The following is a 20,729-nucleotide window of genomic DNA, read 5'->3' on the forward strand; positions in this document are numbered from 1 at the left end:
TTCCCAGCTTTCCAGCTTTTCCGCTGCCAGCCTCCCACCGTCGTTCCCAACGCCGAGATCATCACGGAGAACGAGGAGTTCAACATCGGTAACAGCTTCCCTCATCCTCCTCATCCTCATTCCCACCTCCCCAACTCCTGGCAACGGCGTTTTCCTCCCAAATTTGGGCTTCCAGAGGGGCTTTCCATGGGAGCTCAGCACCAAACACAGCATCCAAGTGCTCCCGTTGTTCCCAGCCTTTTGCTCCCTGGAAAAGTGGTTTTTGTGGGAGCCCTGAGCCTGTTTGGAATCCCTCAGGAATCTTTGGGAATAACGATGGCTCTCAGGTGTTGCACACAAAGCTTTGGAGCTGTTATTCTGCTTTCTGGGGGCTTTTCAGGAGCTTTTTGGGGGCATTTTTTTGGTGGCTGTTGCTCCCATCCACATTTTTAAGTGGCCGCAGCCAGGATTTTTCTCGGAGCTGCTCTCTCTGAGGGGAGTCTGCGCCTGGAATCGTTCCTGGATCTCGTGGGGTGCTGGGAGTTCATCCCAGGGTGACTCCAGCGTGGCTTTCGGAGCCTTTTATTTCTGATTTACACCTTTAATCCCTGCATTTCCCCCTTTTATCCCTCTTTTTATCCCTTTTATCCCTGCATTTTCCCCTTTTATGCCTGCATTCCCCCCTTTTATCCCTCTACTTCCCCTTTTATGCCTGCATTCCCCCCTTTTATCCCTCTATTTCCCCCTTTTATCCCTGAATTTCCCCCTTTTATCCCTCTTTTTATCCCTTTTATCCCTGCATTTTCCCCCTTTTATCCCTCTATTTCCCCTTTTATTCCTGCATTTTGACCTTTTATTCCTGCATTCCCCCCTTTTATCCCTCTTTTTATCCCTTTTATCCCTGCACTTACCCCTTTTATCCCTCAATTTACCCTTTTTTTCCTGCATTTACCCCTTTTATTTCTGATTTCCTCCTTTTACTTCTGCCTTCCCGCTTTTATCCCTCTATTTCCCCTTTACTTCCTGCATTTTGACCTTTTATTCCTCTATTTCCCCCTTTTATCCCTGTATTTCCCCCTTTTATCCCTCTTTTTTATCCCTTTTATCCCTCTATTCCCCCTTTTATCCCTCTATTTCCCCTTCTATCCCTGCATATCCCCGTTATTCCTGCATTTTGACCTTTTATTCCTGCATTCCCCCTTTTATTCCTCTTTTTATCCCTTTTATTCCTGCATTTCCCCCTTTAATTCCTGCATTTTGACCTTTAATTCCTGCATTTTGACCTTTTATCCCTCTATATCCCCTTTTATTCCTGCATTTATACCTTTTATTCTTGCCTTTTCCCCTTTTATGCCTGCATTCCCCCCTTAACCCTCTATTTCCCCTTCTATCCCTGCATTCCCTCCTTTTATCCCTCTATTTCCCCCTTTTATCCCTCTATTTCCCCTTTTATTCCTGCATTTCCCTCTTTAATTCCTGCATTTTGACCTTTTATCCCTCTTTTTATCCCTTCTACCCCTGCATTTCCCCCTTTTATCCCTCCATTTCCCCCTTCTATCCCTCTATTTCCCCTTCTATCCCTCTATTTCCCCCTTTTATCCCTCTATTTCCCCCTTTTATCCCTGCATTTCCCTCTTTAATTCCTGCTTTCCCCCCTTTTATCCCTCTATTTCCCCTTTTTTCCTGCATTTCCCCCTTTTATCCCTCTATTTCCCCTTCTATTCCTGCATTTCCCCCTTACATCATTCTATTTCCCTTTTTTATCCCTCTCTTTCCCCTTGTATCCCTGCACTTCCCCTTCTATCCCTCCATTTCCCCTTCTATCCCTCTATTTCCCCTTTTATCCCTCTATTTCCCCTTCTATCCCTGCATTTCCCCCTTTTATCATTCTATTTCCCTTTTTTATCCCTCTATTTCCCCTTGTATCCCTCCATTCCGCCTTGTATCCCTCCATTCCCCCTTCTATCCCTCTATTTCCCCTTCTATCCCTCTATTTCCCCTTCTATCCCTCTATTTCCCCCTTTTATCCCTCTATTTCCCCCTTTTATCCCTGCATTTCCCTCTTTAATTCCTGCTTTCCCCCCTTTTATCCCTCTATTTCCCCTTTTTTCCTGCATTTCCCCCTTTTATCCCTCTATTTCCCCTTCTATTCCTGCATTTCCCCCTTTCATCATTCTATTTCCCTTTTTTATCCCTCTCTTTCCCCTTGTATCCCTGCACTTCCCCTTGTATCCCTCCATTTCCCCTTCTATCCCTCCATTTCCCCTTCTATCCCTCTATTTCCCCTTTTATCCCTCTATTTCCCCTTCTATCCCTGCATTTCCCCCTTTTATCATTCTATTTCCCTTTTTTATCCCTCTATTTCCCCTTGTATCCCTCCATTCCGCCTTGTATCCCTCCATTTCCCCTTCTATCCCTCTATTTCCCCTTCTATCCCTCTATTTCCCCTTGTATCCCTCTATTTCCCCCTTTTATCCCTCTATTTCCCCCTTTTATCCCTGCATTTCCCTCTTTAATTCCTGCTTTCCCCCCTTTTATCCCTCTATTTCCCCTTTTTTCCTGCATTTCCCCCTTTTATCCCTCTATTTCCCCTTCTATTCCTGCATTTCCCCCTTTCATCATTCTATTTCCCTTTTTTATCCCTCTCTTTCCCCTTGTATCCCTGCACTTCCCCTTGTATCCCTCCATTTCCCCTTCTATCCCTCCATTTCCCCTTCTATCCCTCTATTTCCCCTTTTATCCCTCTATTTCCCCTTCTATCCCTGCATTTCCCCCTTTTATCATTCTATTTCCCTTTTTTATCCCTCTGTTTCCCCTTGTATCCCTCCATTCCCCCTTCTATCCCTCCATTTCCCCTTCTATCCCTCTATTTCCCCTTCTATCCCTCTATTTCCCCTTGTATCCCTCTATTTCCCCCTTTTATCCCTCTATTTCCCCCTTTTATCCCTGCATTTCCCTCTTTAATTCCTGCTTTCCCCCCTTTTATCCCTCTATTTCCCCTTTTTTCCTGCATTTCCCCCTTTTATCCCTCTATTTCCCCTTTTATCCCTGCATTTCCCCCTTTCATCATTCTATTTCCCTTTTTTATCCCTCTCTTTCCCCTTGTATCCCTGCACTTCCCCTTGTATCCCTCCATTTCCCCTTCTATCCCTCCATTTCCCCTTCTATCCCTCCATTTCCCCTTCTATCCCTCTATTTCCCCTTTTATCCCTGCATTTCCCCCTCTCATTCCCGTTTTCCATCCCTGCCCAGGTGACATCGTGAGGTACCGCTGCCTTCCCGGCTTCACCCTGATCGGGAACGAGATCCTCACCTGCAAACTGGGCACCCACCTGCAGTTCGAGGGGCCCCCACCCACCTGTGAAGGTAAAGCCTCCATAATTCCCAGATTTCCCTGCTCAGGGAGGGATCTGGGAGAGGTTTTCCTACACATTTTTCATCCTTGGGGTTAATTTTCCCATCTCCAGCATGCCGGGAGTGCGGGGCTTGGGGTGAGGGAGGGAGACCCCGCTGTGTGCCAGGGCTGGGATCTCAGCAAATCCCAGGGGAATTCATGGCAGCAGCTCTGGAAAATGATGGAGGGAATGTTCATAAAATCATGGAATATCCTGAGCTGGAAGGATCATCCTGTTTAATCCCTGTTCCTGCACTGACATGCCAAAAATTCCACCCCCTGCATCCCTGAGAGTGTTGTCCCAACATTCCTGGAGCTCTGGAATGCAGCCTTGGGATTGTGACAATTCCCTGGGGAGCCTCTTCCAGTGCCCACCAATTCCAGTTTCCCCACTCCAGGCTCCAGGAATTTTGCAGGGTCTCCACACCAAAACCCTGGGATTGCACCCCAAGGGTTTTTGGGATTTGGGATTGAGCAGTGCTGTGTGCTCCAGAGGCATCCAGGTGTCCTTCCCGTGGGAACAGAGAATGCTGGGCTGTCAGAGGAGGAGCAGGGAAGCTCCTCTGGCTGGGCAATCCCACAGGAACAGCTCCTCTGTTGATTCCAGGGAATGTCTGGAATTGAAAGCCCCAAACTCGCTGCCTGGGGCACCTTGGGGCTGCTCAGGAGCGATCCCAGAGATGCTTCCCTGCTCCCACATCCCTGATTTCTCCTCTGGATCCCTGCTGGGCCCTTTGCCCGCTCCAGCCCTGGTTATTCCGCTGCCCTCTGACCATTTTTCCCAAATAATGGGATATTTTCCTGGAGCTTTATTCCCTCTGCGAGAGCAGGAGCTGGAGGAGAGGGAGCGAGGTCATTCCATGATTTCCTGGTGGTTGTTAGCCCGGGGCTGAGGGCACTGCCCAGATCACAGCTGGCCACCAGTTCCTGGAGGCCACAACATTCCTGATGGGATTGCAGGATTTGGAAAGAATTCCCTGTTCTTTCTGGGCACTTCTGGCTATTTTCTGTCCATAAAATCCTGCATTTGCACCGAGCTTTGGTGGCAACTATGGGGTAAATAAAGATTTTCCTTTCCTTTTCCTTTCTTTTCCTTTTCCTCTTTCCTTTTCCTTTTCCTTTCCTTTTCCTTTTCCTTTTCCTTTTCCTTTTCCTTTTCCTTTCCTTTCCTTTTCCTTTCCTTTTCCTTTTCCTTTTCCTTTTCCTTTTCCTTTCCTTTTCCTTTCCTTTTCCTTTCCTTTTCCTTTCCTTTTCCTTTCCTTTTCCTTTCCTTTTCCTTTCCTTTCCTTTTCCTTTCCTTTTCCTTTTCCTTTCCTTTTCCTTTCCTTTTCCTTTCCTTTTCCTTTTCCTTTTCCTTTCCCTTTCCCTTTTCCTTTTCCTTTTCCTTTTCCTTTTCCTTTTCCTTTTCCTTTTCCTTTTCCTTTTCCTTTTCCTTTTCCTTTTCCTTTTCCTTTTCCTTTTCCTTTTCCTTTTCCTTTTCCTTTTCCTTTTCCTTTTCCTTTTCCTTTCCTTTTCCTTTTCCTTTTCCTTTCCCGCCTTCCTCTGTGTGTTCCCCTTTTCTGGGGTATTTTGTTGGCCTTTTTTTCACTCTTCCCAGCTGGGTTTAACATTCCCCGATGCCGAGTGTGGGGTGGGGATGAGAGGAGGGAATTGGGAGTTCCCATGTCCCAGTTAACAACTCCACGGGATGAGCTGCAGTTCCAGCCTTTGTTCTGATGGAGTTTCCAGGGATTCCTGGAGAGGTTTCTGTGCCTCCAGAGAGTTCTGGTTGTGGCGTTGCTCGTTTTGGGAGAGATGGGGAGCGGGGCCGAGGCAGCGGGAATGGTTTGTTGGCTTCGCTGCTTTTTGCTCCCTTCTTTACGTGCGACAATTATTGGGGTTTGTGGGATTTTGGGATTCTCCAAGCTCCAGGGATCAAGGAGTGCAGGGGTCGTGCTCTGCTTTGAGCTGGCTCATCAAGACAGGCATTGTGCTTCCATCCTTCCTCTGAAAAACCAGGAATATTCCTTTCCATTCCCAGTGCACTGCCCCATGAACCAGCTGATGACGGATTCCACGGGGGTGATCCTGAGCCAGAGCTTCCTGGGAAGTTACCCTCACTTCCAGACGTGTTCCTGGGTGGTGAAGGTGGAGCCGGGGTACAACATCTCCCTCACCATCGAGTACTTCCTCAGCGAGAAGCAGTTCGACGAGTTCGAGATCTTCGATGGTAAGAGATTGACCCCTCCGACCTGCGGGGGTCCTTCATCCCAAACCTTCCTGGGATTCCATAATCCCATGGCAGTCAAAGGGGAAGGAGCATTCCAGGCCCAGCTGCCCACCTGTAACCTCCTGCTGGCCTTCCAGAAAGCTCCTCCTGAGCCTCGCTGGTTCCTGGCATAAGGAAATAGCAGCAATTCCATTTTTCAGCTGGATCTGAAGCGTTTTTCCAAGGGGCGGGAGTTGGGAAATTCCTGGGAGAGGGATGGCAGCAGAGATTGCTGCAGGGAATGAGTTGGGAAGTGGGAATTCTCATCCCTGAAGGCCGCAGGGAGCGGATTCTCCAGGCCCAGGAGGAACCTTGGAGCTTTGAGTTGTTTCTCAACCACTCTTCAACAATCAGAACCAGGATTATGGGATCACACTCTGGAAAAATCCCAGGGAGAAACCTTGGAGCTTTGGCTCATTTCTCAAGCACTCTTCAGAGTCAGAAGCAGGATGTGTGGAGTCATTGATGCCAGGGATTGGATACTGGGAAAGCTTTGTGGATGAGGGGGTGGTCAGGCACTGGAAAAGTCTTGGGAATGGGAATGGGATTGTCAGGGCAACCCATGCAGAACGTGGGGGCTGTGCTGGTGCTCCTGGGAGCACCATGGGGACCTGAGCTCCTGCCTGGAGCAAATCCTGGTTTTAATGTGGTTTTTTGGATCCTGGATTCCCAGGAGCAGGATGTGAGCCCTGGAACTCATGTCCAGAGCGAGCTGGGAGCTGCCTCTCCTCATGGAAAAGCTCCATGTGCCCGTTCCTCCCGCAGGGACACCGAGCCCCACGAGTGGCTCCGTGGCAGCTCTGACTTTTCCCTTTTCCCTGTCCCTTCCTTCCTTCCAGGTCCCTCTGGACAGAGTCCCCTGCTGCTGTCCCTGAGTGGGAATTACTCGGCCCCTCTGACCGTCACCAGCAGCGGGAACAGCGTCTTCCTGCGCTGGTCCTCCGACCACGCCTACAACAGGAAAGGCTTCAAAATCCGCTACTCCGGTGAGTCCCAGCTGCCTCTGCCAGCAGCAGGAATGGCTCCACAGCCAGGAGAATCCATGGAATTCCTGCAGAGATCCAGCTGTGAGGGCAGGAGGTGCCGAGGCGGGGCAGGCACAAAGCCGGGCACGTTCCGAGCTGGGGAGGGTGGGAAAGGCAGGGTCTGTCCACGAGAATCCTTGGAGCTTTGGGTCATTTCTCGACCATTCTTTAGCAATCAGAACCAGGATTGTGGGATCACAATCAGGAGGAATTCCAGGGAGAATCCTTGGAGCTTTGGGTCATTTCTCGACCATTCTTTAGCAATCAGAACCAGGATTGTGGGATCACAATCAGGAGGAATTCCAGGGAGAATCCTTGGAGCTTTGGGTCATTTCTCGACCATTCTTTAGCAATCAGAACCAGGATTGTGGGATCACAATCAGGAGGAATTCCAGGGAGAATCCTTGGAGCTTTGGATCATTTCTCGACCATTCTTTAGCAATCCTAACCAGGATTATGGGATCACAATCAGGAGGAATTCCAGGGAGAATCCTTGGAGCTTTGGGTTGTTTCTTGACCATTCTTTAGCAATCAGAACCAGCATTATGGGATCACAATCAGGAGGAATTCCAGGGGGAATCCTTGGAACTTTGGGTCATTTCTCAACCATTCTTTAGCAATCAGAACCAGCATTATGGGATCACAGTCAGGAGGAATTCCAGGGAGAATCCTTGGAGCTTTGAGTCGTTTCTCAAGCACTCTTCAGAGTCAGAAGCAGGATGTGTGGAGTCATTGATGCCAGGGATTGGATGTTGGGAAAGGTTTGTGGATGAGGGGGTGGTCAGGCACTGGAAAAGTCTGTCCAGGGAAGTGCTGGAATCACAATCCCTGGAAGTGCTCAAACAAAGCGTAGATGTGGTGCTCAAGGACCTGGTTTGGTGGTGGGGTAATGGCTGGACTCGATCTTGGAGACCTTTTCCAACCTTAATGATTCTGGGGTTCTATAAGTGGCTCTGGATCCGGATGAGGGAATCCCATCCCGAATATTTCTGTGTTCCTAAATGATCACATCCTTGCAGTGAGGAACATCCCAGAATGTCAGAACCTGCTTAGGAGCTGTTCAGAGCATGAGCCACGACTTCCCTGTCACCGAGGGTGTCACAGCTTTTCCAGGGAATTGTCAAAAACATCTGGATCTGGATGAGGGAATCCCATCCCAAATATCTCTGTGTTCCTGAATGACCGTGTCCTTGCAGTGAGGAACATCCCAGAACGTCAGGAGCTGCTCAGAGCATGAGGCACAACTTCCCTGTGACCGAGGGTGTCACAGCTTTTCCAGGGAATTGTCAAACCCACTCCGTGCTCCTGCTCATCTGTTTGGGAGCAGAACCAGGATCAGGGAATCCTGGCTGCTCATCCAGCACAAAACTGCTGCCGGAGCCGGAATATTGGCTGAGAATTCCCTGCAGCGAATCCCTGTGTGGGAACTTGGCAATTCTCAATTAATGGAAGTTCTCAAACCAGGCTCAGACCCTGCCAGCGCCTCAGAAATGAGGAATGAATTCACTCAGCAGATGGATTAAGGAATATTTCATTATCAGGATCGACCCCTTATTCCGGAGTGAGGCTCGGACCAGAGCCCCGCGCTCCTTCCCCGCTTCGACTTCGTGTTTATCCGTCGTCAATTCCCCATTTTTCGGGAAGCTCGGTGTAATTCCTGGGAGCGGGAAGGGGATGACCCTGATGCTGCCCGTGCCGTGATCGGTTTCCTTTCTCCTGCCCCCCTTCCCAGCTCCCTACTGCAGCCTCCCGCAGCCGCCGGCGCACGGGATGATCCTGAGCCACTCCGGGCTGCGCCCCGGCAGCTCCGTGCGCTTCGGATGCGACGCCGGATACCGCCTGGTGGGACACAGCACCACCACCTGCAGCCAGCACCCCCAGGGCCACTTCCACTGGAGGGAAGCCATCCCCCTGTGCCAAGGTGAGAGCATGGACGGGTTGGGATCAAGTGCCAGGAATCCTGGGAAAAGCGGGGGAAAAGGCGGTGAAAAAAACCCCAAATTGGAATTCCCGTTGAGAATTCCGTGTTGAGAACGGGCTCGGAGCACTGAGGGGTGCTCCTTGTGTCCAAGGCCTTGGGAATAGATGGGCAGAGAGGGAAGGAGGTAACTGGGAGTGGGAAAAGAAGGAAGGGCTCCAGATGAGGGAGGAAAAATTCCCAATCTGTGTGAAGGTGCTGCTGTTGGAATTCCCGTTGAGAATTCCATGTTGAAAACAGGCTTGGAGATGTTGGCAGGCACTGAGAGGTGCTCCTCGTATCCAAGGCCTTGGGAATAGATGGGGAAAGAGGTAAGTGGGTAACTGGGAATGGGAAAAGAGGGAAGGCCTTGGGATGGGGGAGGAAAAGCCTCATCTGTGTGAAGGTGCTGCCTTTGGAATTCCCATTGAGAATTCCATGTTGAGGACAGACTTGGAGCTGCAGGTGGGCACTGAGGGGTGATCCTCATGTCCAAGGCCTTGGGAATAGAAGGGCAAAGAGGGAAGGGAGTAACTGGGAGCAGGAAAAGAGGGAAGGGCTCAGGATGGGGAAGGAAAAGCCCCATCTCTGTGAAGGCTCTTGGTGTGGAAGTGTTCAGACACTCAGTGAAGACACAGCCAAGCCTCGCTTGGGAGAAGCTTGGAAGAATCCACAAAGGCTTGGAAGAATCTGGAAAGGCTGCCAGGAGCATGAGGGCTGCTCTGCTTCCTGACTGGAATTCCCTTTCCGGTTCTTCTGGAAGTGCCCTCTTAGCTCTGCACATGTCAGCGGGGGGAGGGAAATTCCTGGGGATTCAGGCAGCTCCCATTGGCTTCATCCAAGGTTTAGCCGTGGAGTTGTTCCTTCCACATTCCGTGCTCATTATCCGGAATCTCCTGCACGTCCTGCCTGGCACGGAGCGAATTCCAGCACGGGAAGCACTGGGGACAAGGCTCTGTGCCCAGGGGGTTCTGCTGCTGCTCCCGGTGTTCCCTCTCTGCTCCCACCTTTCCCTCCACCCACCAATCATCCCGGCTCCTTTGTGGAGCTGAATTCCCATCGTTATTCCAAAGGAGCCTTGCGGTGCCTTTGATCACTCATCCCTGTTCCAAGGGACTGAGCCTGGGGATTCATAGTGCGTTGACTTCCCTGGAATCCGGGCAGGGAGCAGAGCCGGCTCTGGCACCGTCGCTCTGCGGTGTCTGCAATGTTAGACCGTCAGGAGACGTGGGATTGTTCCATGTGGGAGGCTTGTAAGGCTCCTGGATCACTTTGGCTCTTCGGGAATTGCACCTCGGAAGGAGAACTTGGTGCTGGGAACGCTCGTTTCCCTCTGGAGTTGATTTTAAAGGAGTGGGAAGTGCTAAACCAAGGCCCCGCTGCTCCATCCTGTTCCAGAGGGAGGCTGGACACAAGGTCAGGGAGGGATTTCACTCCCTGAAAACGGGGACTGGGCAAAGCCAAGAGCTGGGGTGAGCAGATGAACAGCACAGCCAGGGCTGTCATGGCAACTGTGCCTCCCGAATCCTTAGCCCAGCCTGAGGGATTCCTCTGGTTTACTCCACCTTTTTTAAGGAAAATTGTGTCCTCAGGAACAGGTCTGGATCCTGCTAAGCCCTGACTGCCGTGCAGGGGTGGAATCCCACCTGAGCCTCGTGCTCAGCTCCCAGGAGGTGTGGTGGGGTGAGGGGAATGGACTTTTAACCTGGGAGTGGGAAGGAGATGGAGGGAAGTTGGGAAGGGCTGGATTGGCTGGGGTGACACCGCAGCCACAGAGCAGAGCAGGAGCAAGTCCCCAACCAGCAGCTCCAGGGCCACCAGGGAGGGGCTCGGAGCCAGACCCGCTGTGGTGGTCACTCCCAGGCCTGGGAATGTTGGGAAGCTCCCGTGGTGGTGCTGAGCAGGCCGGGGCTGTGCCTTGGGAAGGGGATTTTCCATGGGAAGTGAGCGGCACCAAAGCCATCCCGCACCACTCTGGCCCTGCTGAACGTGTGACGTGGCAGGAGCCCCACGGGCACGATCCGTGGTGCCACTCCATGGCAGAGCAGGGATTCGAGGGCAATCCATAGCATTCCAGGTATCTTCCTGGTTCGTTTTCCCTTTGGAGGAGTGGGAATGTCTCCACTGAGCACACAGGGCAGGATCTTGCTGCTGGATGTCCCCCTGGAAGAGCAGGGAGAACTTGAATTCCTGCCGAGGTGGAAAGAGTCCCTTTTCCCCTCTCTTTCCTCTTTTCCTGTCAGGAATCCCAGCACTGGCCCGTGGCTCTCCCATGCCCTGGGCTGAATGCAGGATTCGGGATTCAGGAGGAGAATTCCTGGCAGAGCAGCTCCACCCCCAGGCCTGGGCTGGCTCCTCTCCTGCTCCTTCAGCCACATCAAATCCAAGATTTTTCTATCCCCACATCTCCCAAAGCAGCTTTTGGGCTGGGCTGTATCAAATTCTCACCCTTTCAGGTGGCAGAGATTTGGGAATTCCCTCCGTGGAGCTGCAGGAATTGTTTCCCCCGTGTCAGGAAGGAGGGACTGGGGTGCCCAGAAACACAAATCCACAAGTGACTCTTCCCAAAGCTCCTTCCTGCCAGCTCAGAATCCTCTCCCCCTTCCCCGTCCCCTCGGAATAACCTTCCCTCCATGCTCCGTCCTCGCTGGATTTGTGGAATATTCTGCAGGGAACCATCCTGCTTTGGCACAGAGGGCACTCCATGATCTTCTGTGCCTTTGCTGTCTCTGCTGCTTTGAAGCAGTTTTGTCTTTGGGATCCCAGCTGCAGATTTGCTTTTTCTGTCCCTTCTCCTTTTTCCCTTTGTTTTTCCAAGCCAAACACTGGTTTGATTCCCTCTGGAACAACCTCCCTCATCCCACATTCCCATGAGTTGTGGTGCCCACAGGTTGAGCCTCAGGAATGGGTTTGTTGCCACCCCAAAAGTCTCTGTAAAGAAAAACTTGATACTGGTTTTAAACTGGCAGAGAGCAGATTTAGATAAAAGATTGGAAAGAAATTCCTGCCTGTGAGGGTGGAGAGGGGCTGGAATGGGTTTTCCAGAGAAGCTGGGGCTGCCTCTGGATCCCTGGAAGTGTCCCAGGCCAGGTTGGACGGGGCTTGGAGCCACCTGGGATAGGGGAAGGTGTCCCTGGCCATGGCAGGGGGTGGGATGGGATTGAAGGTCCTTCCAACCCCAACCATTCCATGATTCCATGGAATGAAGGCAAGAGGCAGCTCAGCCTGGCTGGCCTGGAGCTCCTTCCCTCCCTGTCCCTCCCTGGGCCTCAGTTTCCTGGGGATAAATAAAAGGGATGATTTTTTGGGAAGCATTAAGGGAATGGAAAGGAGAAAGGAGCAGGCCTTGGCGGGGCTGGGAAGGGCTCAGCTTCCCCCCAGTCTCCGTGGCTGGAGCAGGAGGAAAGGGAAGCAGAAAAAAGGACCACCAGAGCTGCTGGGTGGCAGGGAAAAGGTTGGATTTTCCAGGTGCCCTCTTTTCCCTGGAAGGCCATTGGTATTCAGCCTGGCAGCCTGTCTAGACACCAGGCCTTGGAGAGGGATTGGCCAGCCCTGAGCTCGCTGCAGTGACACTCCTGTCACCATCAGTGCCGCCAGGGACGGGCCTGATCCTGCCTCTGGAATTGCTCCCACCCCTCAGAATTCCAGCACCTGCCAGCTGCTCTGGGATCCTGCTCCAGGCAGCAGCAGGAGTGGGATAAAAGCTGGACTTTGCGTGGGGAAAGCCCCAGGGTTGTGCTGCTGCGGCTCCCTGGCCCTCACTGAGCTCCCAGTCACCAAAACGTGACTTTTCCTGCTTTTCCAGCCCTGTTTCTGTGCTTAGGGAACACCAGGAAGGTGAATGTGTTGGAGCAGCTCGGGAGAAGAGCTCGGGAGCTGAGCTGGGGCTGCTCCAGGAGGGAATGGGATTGTTGGGAAGCACAGGCAGATATTGGGATCGGGGGTTAGGGCTGTGCTTCCTGGCTGCTTCTGCTCCTCTCCCAGCCCCACGGAGCCTTCAGCAGCTTCCCAGTGGAGCTTCCCAGGTCCTGGCTGCTCTTCCCTTGGCATCCCACCCTGTCCAGACAGGAGGGATGTGGATCTCCCTCTTCCCCAGAGCCAGGCTTGGAGAGGGATGGGGACCTCAGGGTGGGTTTGGAGTCAGATCTGGATTTGCTTCCCCTCCTCCCCCGAATGCTGCTGGAAAAGCAGATTTGAGGGACATTTCCCAGCGCTGGCATTCCCAGGGGTGGGAAGCAGGATAACAACATCAATGGGGTGGTTCTTTGTGTATTTCTGGCTGTCACCTGCCTGTCCCCTCCCTGCCCTGCCCTCGGATCCGAGGATTCCACCGGGAATGGTGCAGAGCCTCCGTCTCCAGCAGCTGCCTGGCTTTTCCATTTTCCCCCTGAATTCCCACCCTTTTCCTCCTCAGCTAAATCCATCCTCCCTTCTGCCACAGCCTAATTCCACAATTTGCTGCTTTATGGTATCCAGAAGTGCTCCTGGAGAGGGGTTTGGGGTGGCTGCTGCTGTGGAATCCTTTATCTCCACGTGAGAACTCGGCAGCGCTCTGCCGATGCATTTTTGTGTTACGGTTATTATGGGAAGTGCGAGCCAGAGCCTTTTCCAGGAGGAACTGGGATTTGGGGTTGGATTCACTGTTGCAAACACTGGTCTTTTATGCAGGGTGGGCACTCCCTGAGTTTACCAGTAGGAAAGTTTGGGATCTGGGATTTCAGTTCGGGATAAAACCAGCAGCTCCCTGATGGGTTTTTTTGGGGGGGGGGATGGTGTGTTTTCTCTTCCCAGCTCTCTCCTGTGGCATTCCCAGAGCCCCGAGGAACGGGGTTGTTTTTGGGAAGGAGTACACGGTGGGCACCAAGGCCGTGTACCAGTGCAACCAGGGCTTCCAGCTGCAGCCGGGCGCCGAGCCCAGCGCCGAGTGCCTGCAGGAGGGAGTCTGGAGCAACGGGAATCAGCCCCCGCTGTGCGTGGGTGAGTGGGAATTCGGGATGGCCGGCCGGCGCTGGGGTGGCTGTTCCACCTGGAGAACAACCAGCTCTGCCCCACGGCTCTGGGCTTTGGGGGGAATTACTGGAGAGATGGAATCTGGCAGGGGATGGGGTGGGATGGGGTGGGGTGGGGTGGGATGGGGTGGGGATGGGATGGGGATGGGATGGGGTGGGGATGGGGATGGGATGGGGATGGGATGGGATGGGGTGGGGTGGGATGGGATGGGATGGGGATGGGATGGGGATGGGATGGGATGGGATGGGATGGGGATGGGGTGGGATGGGGATGGGATGGGGATGGGGTGGGGTGGGGTGGGATGGGGTGGGGTGGGGTGGGATGGGGTGGGGTGGGATGGGATGGGATGGGATGGGGATGGGATGGGGTGGGGTGGGATGGGATGGGATGGGATGGGGATGGGATGGGGATGGGGTGGGATGGGATGGGGTGGGGTGGGATGGGATGGGATGGGGATGGGGTGGGATGGGATGGGGTGGGGTGGGATGGGATGGGATGGGGAGGGATGGGATGGGGATGGGGTGGGATGGGATGGGATGGGATGGGATGGGATGGGATGGGGGTGGGATGGGGATGGGGTGGGGTGGGATGGGATGGGATGGGATGGGATGGGGATGGGATGGGGTGGGATGGGGATGGGATGGGGATGGGGATGGGGTGGGATGGGATGGGATGGGATGGGGATGGGATGGGATGGGGATGGGGTGGGATGGGATGGGGATGGGGTGGGGTGGGATGGGATGGGATGGGGATGGGGTGGGATGGGGTGGGGTGGGGTGGGATGGGATGGGATGGGGATGGGATGGGATGGGGATGGGGTGGGATGGGATGGGGATGGGGTGGGGTGGGATGGGATGGGATGGGGATGGGGATGGGGTGGGATGGGGTGGGATGGGATGGGATGGGATGGGGATGGGATGGGATGGGGATGGGATGGGATGGGATGGGGATGGGATGGGATGGGATGGGGAGGGATGGGATGGGATGGGGATGGGGATGGGGTGGGATGGGGTGGGATGGGATGGGATGGGGTGGGGATGGGATGGGATGGGGATGGGGATGGGGATGGGGATGGGATGGGATGGGATGGGATGGGGATGGGGATGGGGTGGGATGGGATGGGGTGGGGTGGGGTGGGGAGGGATGGGATGGGATGGGGTGGGGTGGGGTGGGATGGGATGGGATTGAAGGCCCTTCCAACCCCAACCATTCCATGATTCCATGGAATGAAGGCAAGAGGCAGCTCAGCCTGGCTGGCCTGGAGCTCCTTCCCTCCCTGTCCCTCCCTGGGCCTCAGTTTCCTGGGGATAAATAAAAGGGATGATTTTTTGGGAAGCATTAAGGGAATGGAAAGGAGAAAGGAGCAGGCCTTGGCGGGGCTGGGAAGGGCTCAGCTTCCCCCCAGTCTCCGTGGCTGGAGTGGTGCCTTGAGGGGCCTCCTAAAAACACAGACTGGACGGGAGTAAGGGAATAAAGGCAGGGATTTGTTTGAAAGGCCTTCAATATTTTTATGAGAATTAAGATTTTTAATAAATCTAAATTTTTTCCGCTTTTTTGTAGATTTTTTATAATAAGATTTTAATATTTTTAGTAAAGTTAAGATTTTTAATAAATTAATTTTTTTCACTTTTTTGTAAAATTTTTATAATAAGATTTTAATATTTTTAGTAAAATTGCAATTTTTAATAAATGAAGGTGGGTTTTTTTGCTTTTTTGTAGATTTTTAATATTAAGACTTTAATATTTTCATTAGAATTAAGATTTTTAATAAATGAAGAAAAATTTTCGCTTTTTCATAGATTTTTAATATTAAGATTTTAATATTTTGATTAAAATTATGATTTTGAATAAATTAAGATTTTTTGCTTTTTTGTAGTTTTTTAATATTAAGATTTTAATATTTTTATGAGAATTAAGATTTTTTTAAAAATGAAAAATGTTTGCTTTTTTGTAGATTTTAACATTAATATTTTAATATTTTTACTAAAATTAAGATTTTTAATAAATGAAGTAAATTTTTAGGGTTTTTGTAGATTTTTAATACTAAGATATTCATATTAATATTAAAATTATGATTTTGAATAAATTAAGATTTTTTTTGCTTTTTCGTAGATTTTTGATACTAAGATTTTAATATTTTTAGTAAAATTAAGATTTTTAATAAATGAAAGTTTTTAGCTTTTTTGTAGCTTTTTAATATTAAGATTTTATTATTTTGATTAACATTAAGATTTCTAATAAATTAAGGAATTTTTTTCCCTTTTTTGTAGATTTTTTTATATTAAGATTTTTCATATCGAGATTTTTAGTCAAATTAAGATTTTTAATAAATTAAGGATTTTTTTAGCTTTTCTGTATGCTTTTAATATTAAGATTTTAATATTTTTATTTCAATGAAGATTTTTAATAAATTAAGAATTCTTTTTGTTTTCTGTAGATTTTTAATATGAAGATTTTAATATTGAGATTTTTAATAAATTAATTTTTTTTGCTTTCTTGTAGATTTTTAATGTGGAGATTTTTATTAAAATTAAGATTTTTAATCAATGAATAATTCTTTTCACTCTTTTGTAGATTTTTAAGATTAAGATTTTAATACTGAGATTTTTATTAAAATGAAGATTTTTAGAAAATTAAGAATTTTTTTAGCTTTTCTGTATATTTTTAACATTAAGGTCTTAATATTAAGATTTTTATTAAATGAAGAATTTTTTTTAGCTTTTTTTGTATATTTTTAACGTAAAGATTTTCATATTGAGATTTTTAATAAAATTAAGATGTTTATTAAATGAAAATTTTCAGCTTTTTTGTAGATTTTTAATATTAGGATTTTAATATTTTTATTAAAATTAACATTTTTATTAAATGAAAACTTTAATAAAAATATTAAAATCCTAATATTAAAAATCTACAAAAAAGCTAAAAATTAAAATTTTTAGTAAATTAATATTTTTCTTCACTTTTTTGTAGACTTTTGACATTAAGATTTTAATATTAAGATTTTTAATACAGAATTTTTTTAGCTTTTCCATATCTTTTTAATATTAAGATTTTAATCTTGAGGTGTTTATGAAAACTAAGATTTTTAATAAATTAAAGGATAAATTAAAGGAGTTTATCCTTAATAAGCTTAATTCATTTATAATTAAACTTATAAATACTGCACCTTAAAGAACTCCTCTTTATGTTTCTGCGGCCTTTTCTATTCTATTTATTATATTATTTATTTTATATTTATACTTGGCTTTTAAAGCCAAAGATTTGGGCTTTTTCTGTATTTTTCCTGGACTTGTGGCTCTGGAAAATCCCACCAGGGAGCTCCTGGTGTTTTTCCAACCTTTTCTCTTGGATTTTAGAGTTCATTACTCCAAATCTCTACTCCAAATCTCTACTCCAAATCAGCTTTTTCCCTGCAGGGAGCAGCCAGGACTGGCACAGGGAGAGGGAAGAGCAGATTTTGGGATGCCCGGGGTGATGTGGGATTGAGAGCAGGAGCTGGGATTTTTGAAGAGGGAAGTCTGGGGTAAATCAGTGTGGGATCCTGGCACTCAGCTGCCTGGAGAGGGATGCAGGGAATTCCTGGATGCAGGGAGTTCCTGGTGCCAGTAAAACCGACAAAAATCCATTTCTACCACATTGCTGGAATATTGTTGAGCCTTATTTCCAAAGGGGACCCACAAGAGGAGAGAAGGAGAAGTGGGGTGAAGAAAGCCTTGGACCAACTCCGAGGGTTGGGTCACTGGGGACCTGAGTGTCCTGTGGGATGTAGCTGTTAGAAATCCTAATTAATTCACCTAATCAAACTGCAGAGATCTGCTGACCAGCTGTGCCCATGGCCACCTGGAAGCTTCCAAACCAAGCTCTGCTTTTTATTTCATGATTTAGCATCGTTGCGAGGAGTCTCCTCTCCGAAATTCAGGCCACATCACCGCTTTTAACATCACCCTGAAAGTTTTCCTTTCCCTTCTCAACAACAATCCCACCAGGGGATGTTCCCCCTCATTAAAAACCCGCCACGCCTGGATTGTTTTGGGGTTGAAACCTCAATTAACCAACTCTCTGTGTTATTTTTTTGGCTCGCTTTCCTCCCTGCCCGCTGGGCTCAGCTGTGACGTGCCCCGACGTGGGCAGCATCGCGGTGGAGCACGGCCGCTGGCGCCTGACCTACGAGGTGCACTACCACTACAACGCCCAGCTGATGCTCATCTGCGACCCTGGCTACTACTACACTGGCCAGAGGGTCATCCGCTGCCAGGCCAACGGCACCTGGAGCATCGGGGAGCCCGTGCCCACCTGTAAAAGTAAGAGCAGGGTGGCACCAGGGTGGCTCCAGGGGCTGGGTTTGTGTTCGGGGTCAGCGCCGGGGATTTGAGGGTGGTGCTGGTGGGTGATTGTGGATAACCAAGGAGGTGGTGGTGCCCTTTGGGTACCAGATGAGATGGTTTGGTGCGGATTTTGGGGAAGAAATCCCTCCTTCTGAGCGTGGGGATGGGTTGCCCAGGGAAGCTGTGGCTGCGCCATCCCTGGAAGTGTCCAAGGCCAGCTTGGAGCAACCTGGGATGGTGGAAGGTGTCCCTGCCGTGGGGTGGGACTTGATTACTCTTGGTAGCAGCTGAGGTGGAGGCAGCAGAGCTGTGGAGCATGGTTTGGCCTTTGGGGCATTTGTGAGATGGTTTGGTTCAGAATTTGGGAAGAAGTTTCTCCCTGTGAGGGCGGGGAGGGGCTGGGATGGATTTCCCAGAGAAGCTGTGGCTGCCCCATCCCTAGAAGGGTCCCAGGCCAGCTTGGAGAAACCTGGGGTGGTGGAATGTGTCCCTGCCATGGGGTGAGAGTTAATTACTCCTGAGGTGGAGACAGAACTGCTGGAAGAGAGTTGGGATGCAGGGAGAGGTCACCTCTGGATCTGATTCCTGGTTTAATCTCAGCACTTCTCCAGCATCTCAGCTCAGCTGTTGCTGTGGGGTCCCAGCAGCTTCGCTGTCACAGCTGCTCTGAAGTTGGGGCTTTTAAGGAGGAAAAATAAAGAATTCTGCTGTCAACCCTCAGCTCTCACACAGAGGTGACGGCGGCACCTGCAAACCAAAGCCATCGGGGCACACGAGCAGCTCTCAGCTGTTCTGACACCGCTGCTGTGCTTTGGAGCTCTCCTTTTGTCAGAGGTGGAATGTTTTTCTCTCCAAGTGCAGACAGAGACAGCAAAATCTCTCCTTCCCCGCTGCGGCCTTTGTTTGTGGAGCCGTGACTGTGGGTGACAGATGCACTTTTCCCCCTGCCAGCTCTTCCTCCGGATCCGGGAGCAGGAGCCTGACCTCCTTTTGTTCCCAGATTGCCACCGAAATCCAAGTGACAGGATCTCGGATCTCGGCAGTGCCCCGAGGTCAGGAGCAGCCAGCGGGAGCTCCGCAGGGTTGGCAGAGCTGGAAGGCAGAGAAAATGAAGATAAAATCAAGAGCTGCAGTTTGGAAGGAGAGCGGGGTTTGCAGGGGCTCCTGCATCCCACAAACCCAGCTGGGATCTGCAGATCTTGGAATTTCAGCTTGTGGGGACGAGCTGGGTGTCACTTTGCATTGGAAACTTTGTGCAATTATGTCCTAGTTTGAAAACAAACCAGTGGGAGGCACCAAGTCAGAATAACAATTGAATTGAAATTAAAGAAAAGGAAAAAAAGGTAAAAGAAAACACTGTCAAACTGACAGAGTCAAGGTACAACCTGACACCCTGTTAGGCAGGGTGGTGGTAGCAGTCTGGTAGAATGGTGGCTGCAGTCCTCTGAAGCCGTGATCCTGTAGAAAAAAGGGTCTGCTCTTCCTCAGAAGGTCCAGTGGTGGCTGTGTAGCTCCTGTCCTCTGGAAATCCAGTGGAAAGGTTGTCTCTGGTGTTCAGAATCTCAGATTATATCCAGGATGGGATGCTTGGTTCCTCCCTCTGGGTGGAGCATCTCACAATGGGGTAATGAGTCATGAGGCCAAGTGTTGATTAGGCTCATTAACAGAAGATAGTCCGGAGGGAGTTATCTGTGAGTCATGCGGCAGGACAATGATGGGCCATTAACAGAAAGATAGTCTGGGGGGAAGGAAGCAAGGAAACACTGCCCCACCTGATTTCAACAGCTCATGAGGATGGTAATAGAATACACTGCAACCCAGGACACATTCCAAGGTCAGCTTGGACAGGGCTTGAAGCAACCTGGCCTAGTGGGAGATGTCCCTTCCAACCCAACCCATTCCATGATTCTGCGGGTTTTCTGGGAATGGCTTCCTGCTGCATCCAGCAATGGGTGAATGACAGAAAAATATTCCCCTGTGAGGAAGTTCTGGTGTGAAAAACTCCTCTGGTTCCTTCCCAGCCTGTCTTTAGTGCTTCCCTCGTGTCCTGAAGCATAAATGTTAACAGCTCTGGGTTTTGTCACCTCATCCAACCCTGCTCTGGAATTATTACAATTCCTGGAATCATTTAATGAGCTGCCCGCTCCAGCCATAACTCCTGGGGCCGTGCCTGAGTGCATTCCTTCCAAACCCATCCCTCCCAGCCTGTTTTCCTCACTGTCCTTTGGGATCTCTCCTAGTTATCTCCTGTGGGGACCTGCCCACCCCTCCCAACGGGAACAAGATCGGGACCCTCACCAGTTACGGGGCCACTGCCATCTTCTCCTGCAACACCGGCTACACCCTGGTGGGCTCGCGGGTCCGGGAGTGCATGGCCAACGGGCTCTGGAGCGGGGCTGAGGTGCGCTGTCTGGGTAGGTATCCCTTGGGAAACTCCTGGTGCCACCCCCAGGGCTTGGGAAAGGCTCCTCAGGGCGCCTCAGGAAGGAGCAGGGATTGTAGGGATGGATTGGAGGAGGAATCCGCGCTGCGGGGTTTTAAGTGGGTATAAAAGGGAAGCAGAATGATTCCTGCATCCTCAGTAGGGGTGAGGTATTGGGAGAGCTTTGGGGTGAGGAGGATTATTTATGGCAGCAGAGTCTGGAATTAACAGCCTGGAGCTGAAAGAGGGATGGATATTGGGATGGATACTGGGATGGAATTCTTCCCTACAAACAACAGGCATGGATTGCCCAGAGAATCATGGCTGCCCCATCCCAAGTGTCCATGGAAAGGTTGGATAGGGCTTGGA

The 20,729-nt window shown here is 50.1% G+C and overlaps 1 protein-coding gene across 1 annotated transcript in view; it reads left to right on the forward strand.

The window, feature by feature from the left end:
- CSMD2 (CUB and Sushi multiple domains 2) overlaps positions 1-20,729 on the forward strand; it is a 350,279-nt gene that overhangs the window by 297,966 nt on the left and 31,584 nt on the right. Inside the window, 8 exon segments of the mRNA XM_048326964.1 lie at positions 8-88; positions 3,232-3,345; positions 5,394-5,582; positions 6,461-6,607; positions 8,379-8,567; positions 13,395-13,580; positions 17,720-17,914; positions 20,179-20,352. Coding sequence (XP_048182921.1) covers positions 8-88; positions 3,232-3,345; positions 5,394-5,582; positions 6,461-6,607; positions 8,379-8,567; positions 13,395-13,580; positions 17,720-17,914; positions 20,179-20,352 — 1,275 coding nt within the window.

The sequence above is a fragment of the Corvus hawaiiensis genome, chromosome 23 (assembly GCF_020740725.1).
Source record: "Corvus hawaiiensis isolate bCorHaw1 chromosome 23, bCorHaw1.pri.cur, whole genome shotgun sequence".
In the NCBI taxonomy this organism is placed as follows: Eukaryota; Metazoa; Chordata; class Aves; order Passeriformes; family Corvidae; genus Corvus; species Corvus hawaiiensis.